Source organism: Dendroctonus ponderosae, unplaced genomic scaffold (assembly GCF_020466585.1).
Source record: "Dendroctonus ponderosae isolate FM_Combo_2020 unplaced genomic scaffold, Dpon_F_20191213v2 Dpon_F_20191213_6, whole genome shotgun sequence".
NCBI classification, from domain to species: Eukaryota; Metazoa; Arthropoda; class Insecta; order Coleoptera; family Curculionidae; genus Dendroctonus; species Dendroctonus ponderosae.
Genome location: NW_026018814.1, coordinates 11,106,297 through 11,134,147, shown reverse-complemented (window position 1 = coordinate 11,134,147; position 27,851 = coordinate 11,106,297). Strand labels below are relative to the sequence as shown.

General features: G+C 34.0%; 2 protein-coding genes across 4 annotated transcripts; both read left to right on the top strand.

The window, feature by feature from the left end:
- LOC109545139 (ubiquitin carboxyl-terminal hydrolase puf) lies at window positions 1–22,858 on the top strand. Of its 3 annotated transcripts, none has more exons than XM_048667441.1 (54): window positions 1–214; window positions 1,583–1,679; window positions 1,739–2,262; window positions 2,339–2,464; window positions 2,547–2,655; window positions 2,740–2,902; window positions 2,957–3,221; window positions 3,406–3,499; window positions 3,656–3,823; window positions 5,031–5,294; window positions 5,405–5,585; window positions 5,638–5,821; window positions 5,933–6,093; window positions 6,223–6,433; window positions 6,489–6,647; window positions 6,720–6,837; window positions 6,893–7,030; window positions 7,087–7,271; window positions 7,336–7,549; window positions 7,672–7,823; window positions 7,933–8,076; window positions 8,554–8,802; window positions 8,859–9,155; window positions 9,255–9,421; window positions 9,587–9,691; window positions 10,261–10,364; window positions 10,467–10,721; window positions 10,779–11,025; window positions 11,080–11,248; window positions 11,517–11,785; window positions 11,922–12,137; window positions 12,189–12,392; window positions 12,446–12,599; window positions 12,757–12,988; window positions 13,044–13,229; window positions 13,376–13,502; window positions 13,558–13,745; window positions 13,805–13,943; window positions 14,004–14,165; window positions 14,292–14,471; window positions 14,778–14,924; window positions 15,203–15,479; window positions 15,640–15,781; window positions 15,876–15,990; window positions 16,097–16,287; window positions 16,355–16,532; window positions 17,195–17,314; window positions 17,429–17,545; window positions 17,604–17,838; window positions 19,135–19,367; window positions 19,428–19,631; window positions 19,692–19,829; window positions 19,954–20,239; window positions 21,838–22,858. In XM_048667441.1, the coding sequence occupies exons 1-54, from the start codon at window positions 172–174 to the stop codon at window positions 22,122–22,124; spliced, it is 10,020 nt and encodes a 3,339-aa protein (XP_048523398.1). In that variant the 5' UTR covers window positions 1–171; the 3' UTR covers window positions 22,125–22,858. The 3 variants fall into 3 exon arrangements, with proteins under 3 accessions (XP_048523398.1, XP_019771205.2, XP_019771204.2); XM_019915646.2 differs by having other exon boundaries at window positions 2,339–2,473; window positions 15,215–15,479; XM_019915645.2 differs by having other exon boundaries at window positions 2,339–2,473.
- Window positions 22,859–24,806: 1,948 nt separating this feature from the next.
- Window positions 24,807–27,829, top strand: LOC109545182 (U2 snRNP component ist3). Its single transcript, XM_019915723.2, has 4 exons — window positions 24,807–25,082; window positions 25,139–25,291; window positions 25,359–25,533; window positions 26,371–27,829. Exons 1-4 carry the CDS (start codon window positions 25,069–25,071, stop codon window positions 26,962–26,964), a joined length of 936 nt encoding a protein of 311 aa, XP_019771282.2. The 5' UTR covers window positions 24,807–25,068; the 3' UTR covers window positions 26,965–27,829.
- The last annotated feature ends 22 nt before the right edge of the window (window positions 27,830–27,851 follow it).

Genomic DNA, 27,851 nt, shown 5'->3' with positions numbered 1-27,851 from the left:
GACAATGTGTTATATGTCATTATCATAGAACGTATTATTTCAATATGGCTAATGTTTCCCATTAGATTTATGTTCAGGGGAAGGAGAAAAACCGAAAAAAATATTTTATTCTGAATAACCTCAGCTGTTTGAAATGAAAAATTGTTAAATGCATGCCATACTAGAATAACCATGTGTGAAGAATGCTCAGATTTTGTACAGCTACTTGTTTCATGTAAGTTATATCTCTACTGGTTTTTAAAGGGCAGAATTTTGTTGCCGTTTTTATGTGAATATTTTGTTAATGTATATTTATTTACGCATTGCTGACTCTATATGGGTAATATCTTCGGAGCAATTGTCGCTGCTTTTGATAATTATGTATAACATTTCTCGTAATACGTGTTTCTCATGCAAATACTTTGTGGAAGAATTCCTTTCATCTTTTCAGCAGAAGAAGTTTTTTTCTAAACTCCAAAATATTCTTGCATTTATATGGCAGTAGACATCTGCAGTGTAAGCAAGTTAATATAAGTTACTGAAATAATGCTAAATATCAATGAAACGGGAATACACATTGGAGTAAAAATTAGCGCAACCCAGTTTAACCTTACTAGAACACTTCCTAATTCCTTCCCTCACTCACAATTTCTGTGTCTACCATCTATTAAATTTAAACAAATGCCAAGGGCGTATAACACTAATAAGTAGACAAAGGGTTAGGGAGCGGATTTAATATATTTTTTAGTTTTTTTTATTATTAAAGTATGTGCAGTGTAGAACACATTCTTTTATCCTCAAAAAGCTTTATAGATTTGTGATTTTTCAAAGCTTTGCATTTTTAATTTGTTTCTCGTATATGGAAATATGCATTATCTGCGAACTAGCACCAATGGATTAATATCGCGCCACTTCTTATTCTATTTAGTACTTTTGCTAAGTTATTGCATTTGCAATTAATTTATTGTAGATTGAAATAAGAAGAATACTCAATATTTTTCGATAAATACATGTTTTTGACTTGTCCCTAGCAAGCACTAGCTGGGCACACATCAGTTGTGCTTAGGGTGCAAAAACACGTCTAAACGCCTGTAAGTGATCCATTCATGATCGGTTTTCCTACGGCAGATCAACGAGGCCACAATGTGCAGATTTGAGATTAGTTGGTATTCACTGAAAAAAAAACGTTCCTAGGATACTCCCTCGAGTACCGTTCGCTTCACGATCACGTCGCGTTATTCTGGATGCGGCATGAGGTTGCTATCTATTCAGCTTTCGATGAAAACCGTTAACTTACGAGTTAATTGTACGTATCAACCCCTCTGAGACATTCCTTCTTTTTCCAGTGGGTTTTCTAAACAGAATGAACACATGTTTATTTATTGTTAAGCATACAAACCTGAACTTTTTGCCAAATATACGCCTTACAATTTTATTAGCAGAGTTGATATATTAGACTATATCCCTCCATCAGCTACCAGATGGATTTTAAAAATCTTTTGGCGATGCAAAACCAAAAACCTGATGTCTGATAAATTTATTAATGTATATTTTATTAAATAAGCGTTTATTTGTAAGAGATAGATCATATTTATTATTTCAGATGAGGCACAAGTGTGTAGGGATCCAACGGAGCAACCAATCTTAACTTTACGCGACATAAATACAGTATTTGTGTATGTCCAAACATGGCCTGCCAGGTAAGGTCATTAGCTAAAAGATTACAAATAATTTTTGGAAAATTATTTTTCTGTTTCAGACAATGTATGTGCTGTTATCGCGACTCGAAAAACTTAGAAAGGTTCAGTTATCTCACACAAGGGCTAATCTGCATGTGTGTTTCTCAACTTAAGCAGCTAGTGGAGAGAAGCACTGATAACCAAGATGCCGATATTCAGACCAACAATAATGAGATCAAGATCGGCGAAAAAGATTCCAATACGGGCGGCACTCAGAATTCAGAGGAAAATGAGAAAGAGAACGCCGAAGCTGTGGAAAGAGACAAATTGTTAATTCTGGTTTCGAAGATATTTTTGCTGAATTTTCCTCTATATGTAGCACTTAAACATACTATTCAGTCAAAAGTTGACGAATTAACGCAACAAGAAATGGCAAATTTGAATCTGTTTTGTGACCTGAATGATTCAGAGATTCCGATTTATCTTTTAAAAAATGTTAGCTGGTTTTGTAAGATCGGGGGATTGTTGACTATGAATGACTGTTTTACACATTTAAATACTAATTATTTACCTGTTTCAACGGCACATGCAATGATATCAATTGGTAAGCATGCCTGAGAGCGAGTATAATTTTATTTTATTCCTGGCCGTTAAATTATTAATTTATTTACGTGTTTCAGTATGCAATCTGAAGCTTTGGATGAATTATAAAACAATGGTGTCATTGTTAGTGCCTCTTAGGTCATGCGTCTTAAGGTATATGTGCAAATTGTCTGACCAAGATTTGAGAACCCCGACTATAAAAAGTATGGCAGGTGAGCGTAGCGCACACATTTGAATATTTTTTGCAATTTTTACAATTTTGTAATATCTGTGCTGTCCTTTCAGATTTCATGTGGAATGCAATTAAAGATCCACTTGATTCGCCCATTGCTTTTGATGTCGATGGGTTGGATTTGGCTTTCAAATATTTCACATCCAGCACTCTCACTATGAGGTGACTGATAAGCTATTACCAATTTTAAGATAGCCATGATCTCTTAACTTGTGATGGTTTTACTAATCTGGGATATTTCTGCAGATTGGCCGGCATTTCTCAAATAAACAACCAAATTGGTGTTTTAGCTGAGATTTGCGTAGGAGAGACATTACCTGAAGCTGAAGCTGTTCCACGGCACATGGGAGATTGGCTAATCAACAACAACATTATTTCCCACATTTTCGGGCCTAACTTACATGTTGAAGTACGTTCTATTAATTACGAATGTTTTTCTATCCTATATGCATTACTTCTACAGGTGATCAAACAAAGTCACATCATCTTGAATTTTCTTGCGATGGAAGGTCGCATTACTTGTGAGCATATGGACATTATTTGGGCCGCTGCTCAGTTGAAACATTGCGCAAAACCCGTCCACGATTTACTTCCCGGACTGGTGAAACACTTGGCAGCTGCACCTACTTTGCATCTCTATAATTTGCTTACAAAACTAGAACCGAAAGAACACACAGAGCAAACATTGTATTTGGCCAGTGCACTGACGAAAGCTGTCTGGTCTAGAGGTATGTCCTGTGCTACGAAGTGGCAATAACATTTTATTATTTTTGTATCTGTCATAATCTATTTATTGTATCTAAGCCGTTTCTATAATTAAGGGAAACGAAAGTGATACTTTCTATTATCAAAATTGTCACTCAAATTCGAAGGGCGCACTGAACTTTTATCATATTATTTGTTGATTTTCAGGTGGGGCATCTCCAGATATAGGCTTAATAAATGTCGCAGCTTCCAGTGCGGGAATATCGTTGCATAAATGTGCAGCTACCTCTTCGGAAAATAGGTAAGGGAAGTGGGAAAAAGTCATTTAAGTAACAAGCATTATCAGGATTACATGAAATGTTCTCTGTGTTCTGACTAACTGAACCAAAGACGGTTTGGTTTACTTTTATTGGTCAGTTCTCGGAAAAGAAATGAAATAATCCGACGTTATTTGCAGTGTTTCACTAGATGGAAGTAATTCGGAGGAAGAGCATGGAGAAAGCACAGGGCATTCGGAAAGTCACAAATCCGAAAGCGAAGAGATTGATGCCATGGAAATTGAAGAAGAAGAACAGGGGCAAATTGTAGTAGACAGTGAAAGATCCCCATCATGTAAATTACCCAGGTAAATAAATTCGATTGGCTTTACAATAAAAGAAGGAAACTGTTAATTTTTCTATTGGATTTTTATACATGTTTTTCCAAAATTAACCTGGAACTTTACGTATATCTAAACTGCTCAACCAAATCAAAAGTACGCACTGACAAGTTTGGCCTAATTTTGGAGCTAGATAAAGTCTGACTGCTTAGAGCTAATTAATTTCTGTTAGAAGCGGTATTTAGAGCATTTCTTTTTCGGTTAGTGCGTGATTTTGCAAAAATTAGTGCGTCAGATAAAGTTTCTACAGTGTCGCAAATCAAACAATGCAAAATTGGTGATAGTTCCGCGTATTCTCAGTTGGACAAAGAAAATTATTTTTTGCATTTCATCACTACAAACATTAAGACAGACCTTATATCTTGAGGAGCGTTTTTAAATTTTTCGCTCATCTCGTATATGATAAAAATTATAAAAATCTACTTTTTAGTCTTGCAGTGGTATTTTTATTCTCTTGATTCAATTTCAAAATCTAACAAACAAATCAAAGATCAAAATCTAACAAACAAACAAAACGAAAATGTAACAAAAAAACAAAATCTAAGGTTTATATTGAAGCTAAAAGTTCACAGTGGATGTGAGGCAATAATAATTCAATATACCGAGTTGTATGAATAATCGAAATATTTTAAGTAGACTTCAGTTAGTTGAAATTCTTCCAGAACCGCAGATTTGGGGGGCAATTCTGATTTGGGTTATTTTATGAGCAACCATGCATATCGAATTTTCGTCTTAAATCTATGAATCGTCTATGAAATATGAAAAGTTGTTTTTTTTGAGACCACCCTATAGAACAGATGACCGGAAAATTCGAAAATCGTTTTGAAAATTTTGCTGCTGAGATCCAAAAAAAAAAACTTTTGCTCAACTAGGAGCATGCCGAACTTTTCACAGAATTTCACATTTTTCTATTTGTCGCCCTGCAGAAAACGTGTATGAGGTGATTAATTTTTACCAAAACATTGACTAACAATAAGAAAATGAAGCTCAATAACGCTTGTAATGTAATTTCTGTGTAATGTTCAATTGTTGAACAGTTTATTACCCGTGCCACAAATTCGTTTACAAATTTATTTCCATCACTGTAAATTGGCTTTGATTGTTTTTTAAGTACTTCAGCTTACTCATTAAACACGGTTTTTCAAAATTCGAAATTACTATTTTTCGATTTTAGGAAGCAGATAATAGAGCGAGTGAATTGTGAAGGCCCAAATAGTAGTACTGATACGGAAATCGATGGAATTCCGATAAAAACTCCTGTACACGAAAAAGTGAAATGGCCAGCATCGGTTCAAACGAAAAACGAACGAAAAGCCCACGCCCGCAAAATGATTTTGTCTGCCATAAACGTTATGTCTGAAGGAGTAGAAGCCATTGGTTCAAGCAGTAGCCAAGAAGACATGGATGTCGATGATAATTCAAATAAAAGCCGAAAGCGGTATTTGAGTTTATACAGTTTTTAATAATTCACATATTTATTTCACACATAATTTATTGGATCAAAAATTAAGCTAGAATGAAGGTAGAATATTAAAACTGCAATTTCAGGCGAAAGTTTTTGAGGAGAGGACGTGGTAAACGTCAAAAAGGTACTAGTAAGAGAGGAATGAATCGGTTAGCAGGTGTAGAAGCGTTAAGTGATGTTGAAGCAGACAGTGACCATGAGATAAAGAACCTGAAAACACATTCGGTACAGGAAAGCATGTTACCTGCGGAAATCAATTCCCTGGTAAATTGTAACATTCGAACTTTAACGAGATTTCATTTAATTGTTGTTTCAGGTTCATCAGACACCTGGGCTCAAACCTAATGTATATCTGGAAGAAAGTTCATCATGCAGTGAATTGGGAAAAGAAGAACACCATCATGTAGCTCAATCATCAGCATGTGGTAACTATATAACAATCCATTCCAATGGGGGACATATTTTAGAAATGCTTAGTGGCGAGGAAACCGAAGTTGATGGTAAGCATCATCAATAAGTTCGTTAACTTTGTTAATAGGATCAGCGTACAATCTGTTAAGATTTTGATGTATTTTAAATTTATATGTATTCTACACTGTATTTCTTTCAAGGTGACGCTGAAGGCAGCTATTCATCTAGAATGAGTAATAAATCGGAGAAAAATATGGCAGATTTTGACGGAGAAGATTCTGTTTGTGAAGAAGAACTTGCTCAGTTAACTGAAAATCATCCGAATTTAAACTTGCACATTATCGCACATACACCGGAAAAGGCATGTTACACATAATAACATGTTCGGGGTTCTTTTCGTTCACAAATAAACAACTTCTTTAAGTACTTTATAGTTTTTACTTTACATTTGTTTTACGTAAGTTAATTTTTTTAAATTATTGCGTTTCAGTCCTCGCCAGTCCGAATGATTGATCCCAGATTATCCGCCTGTTTCAAAACTGATAGTGTATGCCAGCCTGGAAAAACACTACTATGGGATTTATTACAGGATGACAAAATTTCTCAGCTTGGAGAAGGATTGGCCCTTGAAGCTGAAAAGACCCTGTGTAATCTGATTTGTTTTATGCAAGACAAGGATATTCGAATGAAATTTATTGAAGGTTTGTAATGACGAGTAAGAAAATGGTTACTATTCTGTTGGCTATTTAATTTCAGGTTGCTTAAATAATCTCGCCAACAATGTATCGGTTGTGGTGTCGTTGCGAATGCTTCCAAAGCTCCTAACTTCTTTTAGAGGAATCGAAATGCATCATGTAACTCAATGGGCGGAAAAGCAGCATCATATGATGACCCATTTCTTTAATAACCTGAAAGGTATGATAAGCTTTATATTAATGTGTAAATAAACATTTCAAAACAAGTTTTATAATATTAATAACATTGCAGCATATACTAGTAATCCTGATAAGTCTCTTCCGTTATACACTCATCAGCTACAGGTCCAAGTTAGATTACATTTCTTGTCAGCAGTGTTTTCTCCCGTTGTATCACCTAATACCTTCAAGTAAGTGTTATTAAACTGATGTACTTCACTTATTTTACCTTTGATTAATTTTCAGACTAAGCATAGATCAAGTAGATACCTTGTGGCAGTGTCTAGCACATGATTCCGAATGTTCAGATGAGTTGTTTAGTTGGCTGCTTTCGCAGACTAAAACCAATGAGTTACATGCATTACGAGTGGATGCATTGCGGAGGTAAATGTTATATTAACAGTAGTAGTAACATCTATTAGTCGTCATATTTATTTCAGGCTATATCTACATCATTTACCAAGTCTTCCCCCCGAAAAATTTAGTATGATTTGCTTGACCCTATTTCAGCATTTGTGTGGATTGCATCATCTGATGACGGCAAATTTAGAAACTGAAGATAAGGAAAATAGAAACGTCGGCATGGAACATATGTGGAAAATCGCTTTAAAGGCTAATAATACTGGTAAGGCTAATAATATCCATTGAGATCCGTATTTCTAAATATGTTTGTAACTCTTGCTTTTTAGATGTTAGTACGACTGCCATAGGATATATAAACAGTTATTATATGGGTCAAAATCTCCAGCACGAAAGTCAATTTGTTTCTCAATGTATGACTAACTTGAAAGCATCTTCCGATGACTTACTTGCGGATAACAGTCCGAATGAAGAGGGTTCTCTGCTGTGTATACAGCGAGCTTTGCTTTTAATGCAAACTCATATAGAAACATTTAGTAAAAGGTAGCAATCTTTTGATACCTTTTTTTGTTTGCGTATTTAAAAATAAGTTTATTGTTTTCTTTGCTAACTTGCGGACAGTTGTCAGTGGTTTAGTTGTTATGTTTTATATGTGTATGTTTTAGGTATGCATATCACTTGAGAAAGTGGGCTTTAGAAGGAAAAGGAATTGGGAGCCACTCTGCGGCGCTTGGTGAGAGAGGACTAAATCCAATTCGTATTGTTGTTCAGTCGGGAAGTTGCGCGGAAAGATGTGTCTTAGAAATGCTACTAACTGGTAAACATATTTAATTGTTTAAATGTATTCAAACCTGTCTTATTTTATCTACATTTTATAACTAAAAAATATTAATATTGTGACATTCATTGGTGGACCTATTTTTCAGATTATGTAGCTGACTTACGTGCTGAAATAGTAAAGTGGTGGGAAGGCATATTAAAAATTCGGTCTCAAGAAGACGGAATGGATGCGGGCAACAACGCAAATACCGGAAAAAAGCCTGATACTTGGATCCGCATTATAACTCAAGGTCTGTTTGATACTTTAATATATTGGGTGCTGTTTTTTAACTTGAAAGACTTAAATATTTAGGAAATTTGTGGTCCTATGAAAACATGTGTCAAATAAAAAGTTAATATCTGAGAGGAGGAAGTTTATTCGTGTTAAAAAACCGCCTACTTCGACCTTATAAGCTAGGTAGGGGGCCAACTTGATAATTGCAAATAGTAACCACATCATTTTCAGAGATTCTGCAGATTCGAATGAAATTATGAAGTTGACATCTGCCTAGCCTGCAAGATCGAAGTTGGCAATTTTTTTCTAACACGAATAAACATCCACCTCTCCGATATTAACTTTTTATTTGACACATTTTTTTGTACAATCGCTGATATCCAAAATATTGCAGTGTTTCAAGTTTAAAAAAACCACCCGGTATATGCACATATACTGGGTGGTTTGTATTATCCATTAAATATGGAAGTTCATTGGAGCTATTTATTTACAGGACAAGAATTGTCTATCGACTGTGATGAAAAGACCTTACAAGAAATGGGATTTAAAGACAACCAAATTACATATATTTCAGTGGGAATGTCGAGAAATATGAAAAAAAGGGAATTTCTCGATGCGCCCTCTATGCAGGCGTCTCCACCGAGAGACTGTTTACCGACGCTATTGCTTCTAAAACCAACTTATTTTGAACAATTGTTTTCACTTATGCATACTCTCAGCTCAATGAAGACGGTTATTAAAGGTATCTTTGAACAGTTATTTTAACTTTTTCATACATTATTACATTAATTTTTTTAGGTGGAAGAGTTATTCCCCACACAAAAGCCCAAGTTCTAAGTAGACGTGTTTGGGACATACTCAGCCTAATGCCAACTAGTCCGAAATTATTGCAAGGATTTCAACAGCTGAATATCCCTTTGTCAGAGTTGTTGGATCCTTCAAGCGCGCAAAAACTGATGTATTCGCTGTACATTGTAGATTCTCTTGCTCTTAATCAAAAACCAAGCAAATTTAATGACGACGATGAATTGCCTTGGACGAGAAAGTTTATTCAACATGGCGGATTAAGATATCTTTATGATATATTTATGTCTGGTACGATTACACTTATTAATACTATGTTTTTATTGGTGTAATTATAACACCCAAACTTTAATTTAATATTTTTTTCTCTGACTAAATGTTGCTCATTAGGGGTTCTGCAAAGAGACACTGGAGATGGTAGCGATTGGCAACAAGATTGTTTGGCATGTCTGTTAAAGTTGATGTGGCATCTAGGAGTAGATCCACTTCCCAATGATCGTAATTCCAGGAATGATAAAATTGTGATACCAAGTTTCAATGAGGCTATGCTTAACATGGTAAGATAAATTACTTTTTTTACGTTATTTCATTATATGTATGTTGTACATATTTTTGAAATAAAGATTATTATTATTATTACTATTACTTAAGGAAGATTGTTGCCAGGGGGTTTTAATTTTTATTAAATATTCTTTACCTTATCTTATTTAATTTGTTTTAAGGTTGACGTAAAATCGACAATGCCCAAGCTAACATGTATCTTGAAAGAAGTTTCTTTGCCGAAAGATCCAAATCATTACAAGACTGGGTTTTGGGGCAGAGCTCAAGTAAGTAATGAATATGCTTTCAAGTTTTGAATTGATTTAATGTTGTTTATTTTTGCACAATCCTAAAATTTTATTTGTATGATTTTGGTTTATTTAAACATACGGCAGTAGTCAGATATGTAAAGGACAATACAATGTACAAAATTTCTTCTTCTGCAGTTGTATTAAGCAATTATCAAATACAATGCTATAGGTATAACAACTTCACAATACTTTGCTGTAGTACCGAAATTCACAATACAATATTTAGCTCATAAGAACGAAAAGTAAATCACTTTTCACCTGCAAAAGACTCCAATATATTGAAAATGCTTTCAATCTGCCATTTTGCCAATGCAATGCGAATGCAAGAATATTTTTTTCAATAACGTAGTTTATTGAAGATTTACAAAACTAAGAACAATGCAAATAATAATCCATTAATTATCAATAAAGATACACTTAAAGAACTTATTTATATAAAGACGATTTAAACTTTATTAAAAAGTTTCAACCAATGGATCTCATCAATTTTAAAAATAAACTATGATGACTTTGGAAGACTTGAGAAACATTTTAATGCATTTTAGGTTGTCCATTACGCTATGGCTTCATTGATATCTTGGTTACACTGCAGCGAAGAAGCCAGACAAGGTCTCTTTGAATCTCCTGATTTCTCATCTTGGTTACAAAGGTTGGTATTAAAAAGTACCAGCAGATGAAAATGCGCCATTTCACAAAATATTTTTTTTCTGCTCGAGTTTTAAACAACCACGTAATAAAATGCGACTTTCAGATTGGTGTTGGAGGACCCAGAACCGACAGTACGTAGAGAAGCTTGTTCGTCCATATATCATTTATGCTTGGGCGTATCAACCATGGGAGAACACTTGGGAGCTAGTTTAACTGCTCCGATGTTAGCTCAGCTTTTGGCTTATTTACCAAAAGCAGAAAGTATGAGACCCCAAAAGCTGGAATCAATGCCTCCACAAGAAGATGGTAAAGAACCTTATGGTCCAGCTTGTAGAGATTATTTCTGGCTAGTCTCACGGTAAGTTAATTGATGTAGGTACAACAATTTTGTTTCAGGATAACTTTTCTATTACAGATTGGTTGATAGTCTGCCTGAAGATTTAATAAAGGAGAGCATAGAGGATCCACAAAATTGCGTGTTGGATATCAACGACTTAACGTCTAAAATTTCACAGGCTGTTTTATCAAGAGATTATTTAGAAGCTCGGCATAGAACTGTTGAAGACGATGGGCTTATTGGTCTACTTAATTTGCTCACAAATTTACTAAAACATAGGCCCCCATTTCAGACGAGCAAAGGCGGACAAGAACTTTTGAATGAGGTATACAATTTGTCTAGGAAATTGTTCAGTTGATCAATCTGTTTTTATTTTTAGGTGTTTGATTTTTTATTTGCTTTGCCTAACCCGAAACTCCGACATGTGCCAAAATGTAAATCTCCCCGATCTCGAACTGCTGCTTTTGATTTATTGGTCGAACTAGTTAAAGGTTCCTCTGAGAATTATACCATCTTGTACGAAAAACTATTGAAACAACATCAACCAGGTATAGTCAACAGTGATTATTTCCTTGGGGGAATTCATAATTTTAATCAGTGTGGCACTGGTTTTTTATTAAATAAACCCAAAGAGTAATAAGGAATTGATTGGTTTAAATATAGGCCTATTCTTATTTTACAGTTTATCTTATTATTATTTCTGCATTTTACAGTTATTGCTTCTGAATTAATATACGTCGAGGCGAATGTGTGTGACCCCAATAAGATCTTTTTATACGTTTAGCATTTTTTTCTTCTAAATGGTTTTTCTTTAAGGTCCAAACTCGCCATACCCCTGGGATTATTGGCCTCATGAAGATGGGCGTTCTGATTGTGGATACGTTGGTTTAACTAATTTAGGTGCAACCTGTTATATGGCATCTTGCATGCAACATTTATATATGATGCCTCAAGCTCGTGCTTCCATTTTGGCTGCTTGCACTCAGGATTCCAAACATGAGCCCACTCTCAAAGAGCTTCAGAGAATGTTTGCGTATTTGCTGGAAAGCGAAAGAAAAGCTTACAATCCCAGAAGTTTTTGTAAAGTATGTTAACATTTAAATTTTATACGTTTACTTTTATTACTGTACACGTCGGGTTTTTACTTAGTAGTAATATTCTCGTAAATTAACATTATGTTATAATTATTATATGGTGTAAAGTTTGTTTCCATTTTGAAAGGTATATACAATGGATCACCAGCCTCTAAACACAACGGAACAAAAAGATATGGCCGAATTTTTTATTGATTTGGTGAGCAAGCTAGAGGAAATGACACCCACTTTAAAAGAAGTGATTAAAATACTATTTTGTGGTGTTCTGAGCAACAATGTTGTATCTTTAGATTGTGGCCATGTCAGCCGTACTTTAGAGGAGTTCTATACGGTTAGGTGTCAAGTAAGTTTTTCTTGGAACGATAGCTGCGGAGGTTCTTAATTATTTTTTTAGGTGGCTGATATGCGAAATCTGTACGAATCTTTGGATGAAGTGACTGTGAAAGATACTCTTGAGGGTGACAATATGTACACCTGCTCGCAGTGCGGCAAAAAAGTGCGAGCTGAAAAACGAGCTTGTTTCAAAAAACTACCTCAAATTCTTTGCTTTAATACAATGAGATATACATTTAATATGCTGACAATGCTGAAAGAAAAGGTAGTGGTGTTGCAAAATCAAAAAGGCGCTATTGTAACAGTTATTGCTTGTAGGTTAATACACATTTTTCGTTCCCATTAAGGCTAAATATGGCTGGCTATGTTGAAAAAACTTTAATGCCACAACATTACCAGGAAGATAAACTAAAAGATGACCCGGAGACTGAACAGTACGAATATGATTTGATAGGCGTCACCGTACATACTGGTCAGTTCAAGTTTATGGCATTGCCTATAACACAGTAAATTAGTGTTGTCAATAAGAAATTATGGTTTATACATATAGCAAAACAAAAGGTATATGTATCAGAGATACGCCGTGTTCTTAATGTGTGGGTAGGTTTAAGTTGTAAGTGTATTTGTAGGTACTGCAGACGGTGGTCATTACTACAGTTTCATAAAAGATCGCACTGTGGGATCGAGGGATAAATGGTTTCTTTTTAACGACGCTGAAGTGAAGCCTTTTGATCCGAACCAAATTGCCGCAGAATGCTTTGGTGGTGAAATGACGAGCAAAACGTACGACAGCGTTACTGATAAGTTTATGGACTTTAGTTTTGAAAAAACTAACAGCGCTTATATGTTATTCTACGAAAGGTAAAGTGCTGTTCAAAAGCTTTAAATTGCCAGCAAATAGGACGTGTTTTTTCAGATGTCCTCTTATTGCTAACGATAGTACTGAAAGCTCTTCCACGAATATAGAAGTTATGGAAGCTACCAGCAGTTCACCTACACCAAGCACGACGTTCGAATTAAGCAAGGAACTAGAAGATTGGATTTGGCAAGATAATATGCATTTTATACAGGATAAAAATATTTTTGAGCACACATATGTAAAGTAAGTTTTTCTACCTTTTTCAGTGTACAGTGGAGGTTGGTAATTTTATAATACCCGGTTTTTGTGGCCTTATTTTACAAAATTTGTCTTTTTTTTTTCGTTTATTAAAAATCCTACTTTCTGAATAACGATGTAATTATTTTTAGTTTCATGTGGCAAATTTGCGGCTACATTCCCCAGACCATCCTTTCGATAGACTCCAATATCACAATCAAAGCAGCACAATTGTCTACATCATTTTTCATTGAAACATTTATTCATGCCAAAGAAAAGGTAAATACTGTTTAATCAACATTTCTGTGTTTACATTTGAATTTTTTTGTTATAGCCCACTATGGTTCAATGGGTGGAACTTGTTACAAAACAATTTAACTCTTGCCAAGAAGCTTGCGTATGGTTCTTAGAACACATGGCTCAAAATGTTTGGTGGCCAGTGCAGGTTCTCCTCAAATGTCCTAACCAGATAGTGCGACAAATGTTCCAACGGCTGTGTATTCATGTGATACAGAGACTTAAGTATGTGTGATAACTATAACAATTATTTATTGGTTGGTTGAATTTCTTTACTTTTATAGACAGTCTCACTCTAGTTTGTACTTAAGGGTTGATGAAGGAACAGATTTGTCGAAAATAGAAGGCTCTCATAGTATCGATATATCTAAGATCGGTAATGCTTCGTGTGTTACAAAATTTGTAAAAACTCTATTGTCTTTGGTAAGTTAATGACCTACTTAACACTGCTTTTGCTAGAGTTTTACCATATGTTTGTTATAGATGGAACACGGTGCGAAGGCTCATTTAAAACATCTCACAGAATATTTTAACTTTTTATACGAATTTAGCAAAATGGGCGATGAGGAATCAAAATTTTTACTCGCAGTCGCTGCAATCAACTCGATGGTCCATTTCTACTTAGGTCAGAAGGCCAACGATTTTGTAAGGAGAAAATTTTATAATTAGCGGCCAATAATGATAATTTAACGTCCCGAATGAGGATTTGTATATTGCTTCTTTACATTTAAATGTTACATTTAGAAACAATTCGTTGTATTATTTGTTTAGGTTGATGTTAGCGAAGGAGAAGAAGATGATGAGTTGGTCTCCATTCCTCCAGAAAAATACAAACCAGCAAGTTTAGACAAAATGATAACCTTAATTGCTTCATTAGTCGAAAAAAGCAGGGATTCTAACATGAAACTACAGCTAACTGAAAGAGATTACAATGCTGTAGCTGGAGGAAAGGTAAACATTGTTATTGTTGTATTTGCACTTTTATCAGGAAGTTTTCTTAAAGCCGTCACGTGAATTTGTCAGATCTCGGATTTTAATCTAGACTTTTTTGAAATTGTTGCTGGTTCTACATATTAATTGCACGGCAATATTATAATTTCTGAAGGTGTTTTTGAGTATATACAACCCATGTGCCGTGCTAGGCGGCCCGAATTGGAATGACGAACGCTTCCTAATTTTTAATGCTTTAAATACCCCGCAAATTACAATTCGGATCGACATTCTGTTAAACTTTCTGACTTGTATTTCTGGTTTCAGGGATTTTCGTTTTTGTACCAGCAGATTAAAGATAACATCAACTTGCAGCAAACGAGAAATCTAATACATTCTCTCTGCAAAGGCAATAATCAGCTGGCACAAAGCATTATCTGCATGATTTCTCAAGCTATTACTAGACATTCTGAGGTAATTATTGAGTTAACAGTAAAAAAATTGGTATGTTATGTATCAGTATTTTCTTATTATGGTACAAGCATAAAGGCAGTTTGATACATGTTAAGATCCAATGAAAACGTTGATGTTTTTTTCATGAGCCAGTGCTAAAAGTATGCTCGATAATTTGGAACACTTGAACATTTCTGCCGATTAATTGCATCAAACTAGAGTTAAACATGTATTTTAAATTTTAAACTTAAAAATATTTCCGTTTTCTGTTCGATCTCAATGCCTTAACCACCCTTCAGGTTAACTTACAGGGGTGCCAACCCTTCTTCAAAATACTTACCCTATTGACGGAGAACACAAACCAAGGCAGCGCAAGTGGTTCTAACCAGCCCTGTTTCACGCAATTAGTACTGCAAAAGGTTTGGGATGCTGCTGAATGTTGTCCACATTCAGCCCTGGATTGGCTGGCTTTGCAAGTTACTAGAAATCGTCTGGTCCATTCGTGGGTATTAAGCTCGATGGATTCATGGTTGGAGCATTTTTTGATTGCTCACAATAACCAGAGAGTTAGAAATAGTAAGTAACGATTTAGAGTTAAAATAACAAGTTTAACTTAAAACTATTTTGCATATGGTAGAGCTTAAAACTTGAAATGTTCTTTTAATTTACAGCCTCGACTGGTATTACTATGTCAAGGGTTATTTCGTTATTTTATGAAATTTTGTTTTTTTTATAGCTGCTGGATATCTGCTAGTATCTTTAGTTCCTAGCACTCCCTTTAGACAAGGTTTTAGAGCATCACACAGAATGAATCGCGAACCTCAATTAACAGCCGAGTCTCAGGCTGTTTTGCATCAAGTATATACTGCGCTTTTAAGGTGAGAACGATATTCATTGAACTAAAAATAATTTTTGTTCTTATATTAATTAAGCCTTCCATTAAAGAAACTAAAACTACTTTTATCTGTTTAGGTTGCTTCCGGCTGCCAAACATTATACAGATATGCAACTGCACGGATCTATGAAACTGACCACATATTTTGCCCTGCTGATGTATTGTTGTATTTCCCGAACGGAAAAACTAATGGTAAATATTTTGACCTATATACTATGAGCTCTTTTATTAACAACAATTTGGCATTGCAGTTAAATTTTTAAATTGTCTGCGTTACTCTGATGAATTTAAATTTCAGTTTGGTCAGTACTTTTTGCAATTGTGGCACTTGTTTCATCCGAAACTTTCGGAACCGTCGATTCCAGCATATCACAATAAACAGGCTTTGTTAGCGTTTTGGAATCATGTATGTACGGATTGTCCCGATAACGTTCAACTGATGCTATCCAATGCACATGTTACAAAGAACATTGCATTTAATTACATTCTGTAAGTATTATATTTGCTTCAGTTTTGATTTTCAAGGCGAGTAATACGATCAATTCATTCCATTTAGAGCCGATCATGATGATCAGGAGATAGTTTTATATAACAGAGCCATGTTGCCTGCCTACTATGGAATACTAAGAATGATGTGTCAACAATCCCGGGTATTCACACGAAATTTGGCCAACCATCAGAATTTGCAATGGGCTTTTAAAAATATTACTCCTCATCCTACGCAATATCCACAGGTAAGAATAACAGCTATAAATAGTTCGTCGGAAAAGAACCGACGGTTCATTTTTATTATTCATTTATTTATTTATTATACTCTTACGTACACGTCACAAAAAATAAAGCAGTTCTTGGTAATAGTAACAAAAGAAAAAATTAGAACAATACCATACATAGTAAAACAAAAGAAGAAAAATAGGAAAACAATTAATACCGAAACATAGCACATCTTAATAGGCGCAATCGAACTGTTCAAACAAGTCAACATCGTGAGTTTTTCTGATCGTGTTGCACATTCTTACAAACGCTGATATGCTGAATATATTACAATAAAATGAAGGTTGACATCTTATTCTTAAGTGAATCTTAGGGACTACAAACTTATTTTTATGTAAAATAGTAGGAGTATACAAACACGACAGAATACATTTGACGCCTGCATCACTAAGCCTGACAATAAAACTGAAGCTCTTGAACATACTTTCATAAGAAACCATGTATGAATATTGGTCATGTCTTGTATAGTACAAAAATTACACTGATCTTCAGCACATGAGTATAGACAGCAGCACGGCAATGGTACACAATTACCATGCATTTATTATTTAGGACATTTAAAGAAATACTGGTAGGATTTGCACGTTAAAAGTTAGTACTGAAGTGTTTGTTTATTTTTCAGGCAGTGGATGAGTTATTCAAGTTAATGCAAATAATGGTTATCAAGCATCCAGATGCTTCAGAGGCTGATCAGAGAGATATTTTCACTTTCAAACGGACTACTCTGATGACTTATTTGCAGGTAATATATATACTCAGATGAGTTCACTTTCAATGTTTAATGCTATTATCTATCTAAAATCATTTCCTTGGATAACCATAACTTAAAAACGTAGTAAATATTGGTTATTTTAAGTGTTTGGACGGCAGAACTAGTTGGGGAACCCTCATAAATGCATTTAGAATTCTTCTTGAAACTAATGATGATAAAATGTATGTGGCCTACAATGGTGGATTACAGATTGTATATGAGGTACTTGCATCAACCAATTAAGCGACACTTTGGTTAACTGAATGAAAACTTTTTTTAGTGTTTTCAAAACTTACATGTCATGCTTCACGAGGCGACTGCTTGCCATGTAGTCGGAGACATGTTGGATATTCTGCAAATATTTTACGACTTAATTCACTGCATTCGAGCTTATAGGGATAGCAAAGATGCTAGAAACCTGATCATGGCGACTAAAGATTGGCTTGAAGTCATTAGAAAACTGGCAACGCTCTTGAACACCTACAATCCACCGGAAATGAGAATCTTATGCATTGGTAAGTCAAAGCTATCAATATCTTGAAGGTTTTTCCGTCATGATATTTCTTTCCTTCACAAGGATTTTTTGAAGTTGAATTTTGAATAATTATTTTATCTATTATTATGCCAAATGGTTGCAATAATCGACAGGGAATACAAAAAATGTGAATTTTTTTGTTTTCCGCATTTGCCATCGTTTTGTTCAGAATAGGTATTACGATAGAGTCCGTTCATACAGGACAGATTGGTGGATGCGCAAAAAGAGAAAGTCTATTGCGCTAAAGGGATTCTATTTTAGGGTAGTACTACCCTGAACTAGTTTTATTGAGTTTCCCTTTCCAAGTCAACGAATAAAACGAACAGAACCAAAACAAATTTAATATACCAGGACGGGTGTTATGAAATAATATACGGACACGCCAATTTATTTACCGCAACAAACTACGATTTCATGACCTTTTCGAAATATTATTATTTACTTTAGATGCACATGATTACGGATCAAACATTTGCAAATAAAAATTGGCTATTACATTTAATGTAATAAAAAATAAGTACATATTAAAAGGTGCGATATATGAATCACTTTTACATATGCGATTTGGTATGAGGTTTATTTGTTAAAATATATTCGATTCATTTGGTTTGTTTGTTTCTTCTTACTTGCTTCCCTAATGCGACCAGCCGGTAATGATGTTGACTCCTTGTAATTATTTTTTATTCGTGCAATTGCAGCAATATACTTACTTAGCAAGTAAGATCTGAAGTTAATTTATTGAAATTATTAGATTATCTGTCGATTCTAGGGAACTTTTCCTTTCTGCTTCAATATCGGTTTCTATTTTTGTTGCTGATCATAAAAATGCGAAGAAGTTTTCTATTTTCTAGCTTAAAGGTGTGTTTCTCTCAGGACTGTCCTCGAGCCTCGAAATTGTACTTAGTGTAACGTTGTCCGTCCCGCGCCGTGATCTTTAAGCTAGAATATTCAATTAATTTATGTAACCTAATTTCGTATCGCTCTGTTATTCTACTTTTGCCAAACTGAAATAAATATATTTGATGATTTCGAAATAATTCTTCCAGCATTAATTATTATTGATTTTAACACTTAAGTGACTTAACTTAACACTTAACCCACTAGAGTTCTAGCCTGGGTGTATTTTTGCTTTATTCACACATCAGTAGCAACATAATATTTTACCTGCACTGCCTATAGATAATATCAGAAAGAGAACATTGCAAGTCACGGAGACTTGTGAATTTTTGTTAGTTTAATGTCTTATAATTTATTGATTGTAACGTTTTTGTTTTAGAAGTCTTAAAAGAGTTTCTCTTGGTGATTACTCCAGAAGCAATGCAGATATTAGTGCCCCTGCTTTCACATTGTCATTCGGCCTTTCAAGATAGTCACGATCCCGTCCCATTAGGTCCATATTTTCCGCGACGAGGTCATTCAGGGCCTGTTGTTGTAGGAAAAGGCGGTGCTCGACCACTTCGACCTATGATGCAGATGACCGTACCACAAAATCAACTAGAGTGCGCTAGGGTGAGAACATTTTAAGGCAATATTGTTGACAGATGTGTTTTAATGGATAATATTTTTCAGGGCGTCGATCCAGAATATGACAGGCTTCTGGACAAGTTTTTCATTCCCTACCATGACTTCATTGATACTATGTTTAGATTGGCGGTTAATAACGAGACAGTTCAGGAGGTGATGATTAATTTGAGTGCTGTAGTCGGATTTGAAGCTGTTCCTTTGCATTCCACTTACTTTCCTAAACTGTGGCTAGATATACTGAAAGCTCAGGTTAGTAGCATTATATGCTGCTCGTTACTTCATATGTAAAATAAATATAAACACTTTCAGCATATTGACAGAAAATATATCAATATATTGACATCATGCAACTATTTTGTCGATTATGTCGAAGCAGTACTTCTCGATGAACGATATGCCTTAACGGTCGATGTAATTTACGAATTTTTAACGGCGTTTTTTCCCAAGGTGAGTACAGTTATAATGAAGCCGTGCATGGTTTTAATTTTGTTACAAGCTTGGTTTTTATATTTGATTTTAGGAACATTATATATTTCTCTTCGTTTTAATAACAATGTTTGTTTTATTCTAGGTATCTGCTCATGTTTTAAGCGAACAAACTCTAAGAATGATTGATTCGATGGTAGAATCATTAAACGAGTCTGTTAACTCTCCAGATATCCTAAATAGCCCGAAAAGGCTAGCTGGAGACTTGCGAGCTTTAGCTTTGGTGTACAAAAGTCCCGAAGGAAAACATTCTAGCATTCTTAAGAACGCTTTGAATGTATTGCAATCAAAAGTCAAACTTGATATTAGTAAGTTGGATATAAGCACTAAGACAGCTAGTGCAACAAGCACACCCGTTGCTGCTCCTATCGGTGAGTACTGATATATTTTTATCATTTACTCTACACGAGTTAGCGATGGTGCCCAAGAAAACTAAAATGATCGGTTTGTGATATCGGAAGATTCATTTGGATTTGGAAATGAGCAAGGAAAATGCCGATATTTTTAAATTGACACGCGTTCACAAAACTACAACGGGTTTCTGGAGTGAAAACATTATGAATTAACGTAATTTGTCTAAACCAAAAGGGGACGGTTGTTTAAATACAGTTCAATTATTTTAAATTTGTATATAATAAAACTATTAAACAATTCCGAGACGAACAACTCCGAAATTTTTACTAGATTAATTCTTATGGGGGCTCAAAAACCCATTGGATGTGAGTTCATTATGTAAAAAATCAAGACGAATACAAGATTATGTCGATTTTCTCAGGAACAGCGAGGAACTTACGGCGTGAGTGCATTCAAATTATTGTTCAAATGGCTTTAAAAAGATCACTTGAAACTGTAACAAAAACCCAACTGTTAAAAATATTAAGTAGACGATTTATTAGCACAGATTATGCTGCACACTTTAAACTTTTTTTCAAGTTTTTAAGTATTTCAAGAAGAAATGCATGTAAGTACTTTTACCAACAGATTTGCTTTAATAAAGATGTGTGTAAATGCAAAAGTAGACGTAAAAATTACGCATTTAAGGGACATTTTCATGTGAGAGCAAGCAAAATTTTATATATGTATAGTATGTATACAGAATATTCCAGTTTTTATCATCATGGTTAGAGAAACGCATTTTAAGATATGCTTTATTTTCCCTTTTGATATACAGTGTTACAAATTAAACAAAAGTGTTTATGTTTTTTTATATTCAAACGATCACAACAATTCTAATTTTTCGGTTTTTAATTTTAACTGTCAAGTTCTGTAGTTTGTAAGCTTGCTTTCGGATTAGACTAATCGGATTTTTCACTCCAGGAATCTGTGGTAGGTTTTTGTGAACTTCGAAGTTCTAATTTTCAATGCAAATTCGCATTTTACGCTATAAACTAGGCACTTACATTTTGTTTTGAAATGATTAAAGTCCTGCCTTGTGGTAAAATTATTTGAAACTTTGCTGCAAACATTTTTGTGTATTTTATCAATTTACATAGAAAATAATTGGTTGATTGATATTCGTCCGTCTAATGCACGCGTGTGTATGTGTTCATTAATCTTCTACATATTATTTCGTTACCATTTTTCTCACTGGATTGTGTCGTCTCGTAATATAAAGTTGATCGATGTAACTTGCTGGTGCAAAGTCGAAAGAAGTGCCCGGGCTAAAATGCTGAAATTATTTATCGTTGTCAAATTTTTATAGTAAAGATGAGTAATTTTAACTTTACCTTTACTTACTGCATTTGAATTACAAGTTTTGGAAAAAAGGCATCTAATTTGCGACTGTTAGTAGAAAATACTCTGAATTTTATCGAATAATCAGTTATCTAATAAAAAGTAATATATACAAATATTTGGGGCTGCGTACATTATTAACGGCCTAATAAATACATGATGTTAGTGTGGGAAAGTGGATTACAACATTATATGGTGTAATTACAACAGTAGTAATTTTTATAATTAATTAAAGATAAAGGTGAAAAACCTGCTGATGCCAGTCCTGATATGAAACCTTCTACATCCAAAGAAAGTAGTAATTCCGAATGCAGTGAAAGCGCAAAAACTGAAAATACCAAGGATACTCCCAGCTCAACAGGATCAAAAGGTCTCGATTCTGTAGATATCGAGGCAACAAATGAAAAAGACAAAAAACAGAGTAATAACTTATTGGATGATTTAAAAATGCTTGAGGATAGTATTGTGGAATTGATCACAGTCTTAGACACGAAAAATGAATTTAGTGTTAAACGCAGTTAGCGTTTCATATTTAATTACTATATTTAATTACTATGATTAAAAACCAATTACTTTTTGTTCATCTTAAATCTTACTGCAGATAAGAGAAAAATGCATCAGGTTTTTGCCAATTTACTAATTGGTAAAAACTTCTTGTACATTGTTTGTTTGTTTGTTTTACCATTGTGAATTAGTAAAATCGGCAACAAAACACAGTTTACAGGTATGAAGTAAAATGTTTGACAAACAATGTAAGCTTACACAGCTTTCGATTCTAGTTTAGAGACGATAATCTAAAGTAGAATCTAAAGCAAGCCTAAAGTCAAGCCACGACTTAGATATCATAATATCTAAGCTGTTCTTAAGCTGTTGACCTAAAATAGTTACAATAATTTACTAATTGAATCTTCTTGTTGTATATTTCTAAATAATGACTATCGCAAATTTATCTGGTGCACATTTAATTTGCCATTTATTGTGAAAATAACTGAAAGTTATACTTTATTCATTCTCTATAAATGTTGCCTAAAATTGTATGATTTTCTAATTGTGTGCAGTTTTTTTAATGTTTCCTCTTTTGTATGTAAGAGCTTTGGTCACTATGTGTATCACAACTGTGGATAACTATATTTAAATGCAGTTTTAGCTTAAGTCCACAATTCAGCGTTAATGCAGGGTTATTCTGAATTATATTGTTATATACTGATCTTGATTAAGAAATGTGTATATACTCTGATTAGTATTATTTAAATCGATTAATTTGTATTTTTTTGTTTTTCCTTCAAAAGACTGTCTAAGGAAGTAAAATATTTCTTTTTAGAGAATACGTGCTGTAGTTTTTTTCTGAATCGATTTGTATATAAGATATGTGTTATCATTGATAATGATAATAACATGTGGGTTAAATCATTGAAGTTTTTTCTTGAGAAATACAGGGAAATGTAAATGTATTATTTTATGGTATTATTGTTCATATGTAGGAGTACATTAATGAATACGTTTTTAATCCCCAAATTGTGCGTTTTTTCGCCGTACATTTTATCTACAAATAATACTAAAGTTATTCGATTGTTTACCGACAATGTTTACATTTCACTGATTTTTCAATAAATTCCTTCATGATGATTACTTTATCCCTTCCTAAATGCTCAAATGAGTCAAAATTCTGTAAAAAATGAGTTGCAGGGTGGTCTGAAGGCAAAGCGGCAAGTCGCTTGTCGGGAACGGGAATAAAAACTCTTAGAAAACGCGAGAAAAAAATTGCTTTCGGTCGTATGTCGGCGTATTCGGAAAAGAAAAGCTTTTGAGGATGAGTTTATGATAATTTTTAATACCATAGCCGTTTTTTGGTGTGCAAAATTTCATATTTAAATCTGTAGCTTTTGTGACCTTTTGGGAAAATAAAGAGCATACTATTCGACGCATTTAAAGCGACGCACGCATCAAAGAGATTCAGAATAAGTTGACACTTTTTGTGATTTTCGAGCACATTTTAAGTGAAAAAATTGTTTTGGAACATTTCTCATCCAGAATGGACTGATACTGCAGCCAGAATAATTATCATCCAGAAATCCAGAATAATTAGCAGATACGAACCTCGAGATCTTCTATGCCATGGTAAGTCGCACGGTTTCATTGTGGCATTGGTGATTTCAATGAAAATTGAACATTTTCACCTTCTTTAGTTAACAAAATTTCAAATTTAAGAGATTGTTACTTGCAAGTTGTAATTTAAATCGGCGTCCATTCGGACTGTGAGTCAAGGTGCTGATGTACAGGTTGTTTTGAAAGTATATCGCGTACTGTTCAACGAGCAGAGTAAAATCAAAAGTCGATATAAAGATTTGTAAACGCTTTGTTCATGACATATGGAATGGAAAAAGTTTTTTTTGAGGTTTTCTCCATAGTATCTTGCGCTCCTGAGATATGTATGTGTCTCAAATTTCAAATCATTGCCAATTTATAAGGGTCATCAAGCATCCTTACTGTGTCCTTACTTATGGAAAATAGTTGTGACAATCTACAGGTCGTCGTTTTTTCTAGGCTTTTGCTTTGTTTTCGGATTTACCATAGTTTGTGAGTTACTTGCAAAATGTATCTGAAACATAGCGTGACTTAAATTTTTAATAAATTTCCACGGATTGCGAGACAATTACGGCCTTGTCTGTACACATTGGACATGACAATTTACACTCCACAAACTACAATTAAATCTTGCAAAAATTATCCCAATTTGGATTTTTTTGGACGAAACTTTCGGGTTTGAATATAATCCCAAGCATTATTTAGCGATTGTCAATCGTTCGATTCAAATCGAACTTAAATTACACGAACAAATTTAAATAAAATTGAATTAAATAATCAATTAAATTAAATTAAATTAAACGATAAAAAAAATAATTAATCTGATTTTTTTCTGCAGATTTTGTTGTTGCATATTTCAATTTTATATCCAAATTGTGGCAAATAGTCCGCGGAATGTTCTGTTTCCAATTCATTTCATTCAATAAAATTTTTCAAGTTGCAAAAAACCCAAATCGGATATTTTATAGTCATGTATAATTTCATACGTGTCGACCTCTCCTACCGTTGCAGATCCGCATTGTATTGGAAGAATTCTAAACAATTTAATTACTGCGTGCGTCACATCAGCAAATATAGTGAGAAAGAAAACGCGTGTTACTCGTATTGATTGATATATTCTTAGGCGAGTTTTGCAACCTCAAACTGACTTGCGCATGTCATTTAAGCAAGGAGTCAGTGAGGATATATGCGCTAGTTGTGTTTAGCGCAGCTGCATGGCAGAGTTTAGTGTTTCGTAACCTCAAATTCTAGATGCACGTTTCTGTTTATTTACTATAGCAGTCGTCTTCATCTATGATAGTAGTTTCCCAGTGCCAAAAGAAATTAAGGGAGAAAACCACATTTTTTGTGAAGTTGAAGTAAACGAATATATAATTTCAACATGAACTATCTCACGTACGTATTAGATGCTTTTACATAAAGTTGTGTAAATCAATTGAACGCATTTTTAGTAATATGAAAAACATTACCAAATTGAGCCAGCAAGATCTCCACAATCCCAGCAAATCTTCATGGCATGATCAATACAAAGATAGTGCTTGGGTCTATATTGGTGGCTTACCTTTCGACTTAACTGAAGGCGATATAATATGCATATTTTCACAGTAAGTTTTTATATCTACTTATATACATTTATTTAATAATAACTAAATTAATTTTCTTCTTTTAAAGGTACGGCGAAGTTGTGAATATCAATCTAATTAGAGCTAAAGATACCGGCAAATCCAAAGGGTTTTGTTTTTTATGTTATGAAGATCAACGATCTACTATACTGGCAGTAGACAACCTTAACGGGGTTAAAGTGATGAATAGAAGCATTCGAGTCGATCATGTGCAAAATTATAAGGTAAATGTGCAAAATGGAGTGGAAATTGTATACACAATCGACCCAATCGAAGTACAGTACTTACCTATATGTTACACGTGATTCGATAAAAGGAATAGGTTTTTTCATTTTTATTTATTAGCGCATTTATTACAGAGCAATAAGTCAACAAACCATTTTCAATGATGTTACATGATTCACAATCTCACACACACAACTCGCGTTCAAAAGTGGTAAACTCTTGGACACGTGAATTAAAATGTCTTTCATAATCTTTAAAAAATCTTTCAAAACATAGTTTTTCGGAAACTGCTTCCTTTACAAACTCTTTCAATTTTTGAAAACTTGGTAGTGTTTTAGTTTGTTAAAAACCCCAGCTTGAAAAATTTATTAGAATGTTCATACAAGATTGAATTAATTGGAAAACAGGGTAATTCAATAGTAGTGTGTAGACAAAAACGGCAAATAAAAAAACTGATATAATGCTTGGAAACAAATCATACATTACGAAAAAAAATTCGCATTCAAAATTCCCAATCAAATGTTTTTCTATCAAGTTACTAGCTAAATACTAAACGACTATGCTGCTTTCGTCATGTATGCCCTCTGTATATTGCTCCATTTAAAAACCATAAATGGATGAAGTACAATTTTTTGAGTCAATTAATACGTTTTGCCACAACCGTAATCAAAACCAAAATTCCCATATAACAAAACATACCCATTGTTACGTACTGTTTAATTGACTTTTGCATGAATCATTTAACGACGTTGTTAGTTGCGCTGCTCCTACACTCATAGTTTTTATGTAAATGAACAAATAGTCGAAAACAAATTTTAAATTCAAGATCTACACAGGTGCCAAAAGATGACAAAAAAGCAAACGAGGAAACGAAAAGGTTATACGCTGAAGGATGTGCACCTAAAGTATTACCTCCACCTCCCGTTGCCGCTGCAGCTGTTAAGACTGAACCTTCAGGACTGCAGGGCCTGGTGAGAGAAACGTTAGCTGATCAGATAGAGGGAGAAATAAAGTTGCCTGCTAGATTACCAATTTACTCACACTTAAAAGCGGAAAAGATGTCGGATACGGAAAGTGAGAAGACAGCGAGAAAAGATAAGAAAAAGGAGAAGAGTAAAAAGAAAAAGCGTGCAAAGAAGAGTAGAAATGAATCAGATGACAGTGAGTCGGAAGATGAACGGAAAGTAAAAAAAGCGCGATCTCATGAGGATCGGAGCAACGATGGCCATGCGGACAAAAATAGCGCGAAATATTCAACAAAATCGTTCTATTCGGACAAAATCCAAAAACAATCGAGTACCAGTTCTCATACGCATCGAGATAAAAATTCATCAAAACGAAAGGAACGTTCGAAAAGTCCCGATAAAGATGATAAACCTAAAGGTTACAAAAGAGGTTTCAGTCCGAGTATTCCAAAAAGGTGGAGATGAGTACAGCTACTAATTATAATTTAGGATAAATGTCAAAATAACATTAAAAAAATGTACACAGTAAGCAATATTTTTTGGCTGCAATAACATTCTTATATTGGGCGAATGAAGAGTCGCTTCGAGTCCACTATAAGTTTAATTAACATACACGACGCGTTTCGGTTATTTATAATATATTCACCCAATATATTATCAAGCCACTACCTCGGATTCAAACAATAATATGTTTTAATTTAATATTTTTAATAATTTTTAAAATTCATATCATCATATTTGAGGTAATAATAGAACAGCATGTAGATTCTGGAAACCATTAGAGATGCGAAGTTAGTGAAAGATGCATATTTCGATATTCGATGACCTGGTTTTTGTATAAGCGGTTTATAATGATGTAACTGAAACATAAAATAAAACAAGATTTTGTTCCGTTTTAATGGGACATCATAACAAGCTTCGCAACTGCAATGGTTTTAGAATCGCTTTGCAGTTCATTTTTATATTTACATTTCTCAACATCAACAATTAGACTAGCCACTGTGTAAGGCGAATTCTATTTAGTTCCACATATATTATATTTATATATAATAACATACTACCTACACTCAAAGAAGGATAAAGGATTAACAAAATATTTGCCTATTTATTTGCTTTAAATGGAAACATTTTAAATTAATTGGTAAAACATGGCAACAATTGTTGGTTGTAGCAGTAGTAACATTACAACTTAAATTACACCGAATCGAATTGTAATTGTACTAATTCACGCGTTCCATTATATGCCAGTCATAGTTATTAAGATAAGAAGATAATAGGTCTAAGTTATTTAATTTGTACGATAGCCATACATATAAAAAATTGAAAATTATTTAGTTATTGCAATTATTTGC

Excerpts from the sequence above, each read along its gene's own strand:
- LOC109545182 (XM_019915723.2), top strand. Across the intron at positions 25,292-25,358 it reads ATAATATGCATATTTTCACA|GTACGGCGAAGTTGTGAATA; the intron begins GTAAGTTTTTAT and ends CTTCTTTTAAAG. Across the intron at positions 25,534-26,370 it reads ATCATGTGCAAAATTATAAG|GTGCCAAAAGATGACAAAAA; the intron begins GTAAATGTGCAA and ends AGATCTACACAG.
- LOC109545139 (XM_019915645.2), top strand. The coding sequence starts at position 172 with ATGTGTGAAGAATGCTCAGATTTTGTACAGCTACTTGTTTCAT. Across the intron at positions 3,824-5,030 it reads CCATCATGTAAATTACCCAG|GAAGCAGATAATAGAGCGAG; the intron begins GTAAATAAATTC and ends TTTCGATTTTAG. Across the intron at positions 16,288-16,354 it reads ATTGCATTTAATTACATTCT|AGCCGATCATGATGATCAGG; the intron begins GTAAGTATTATA and ends CATTCCATTTAG.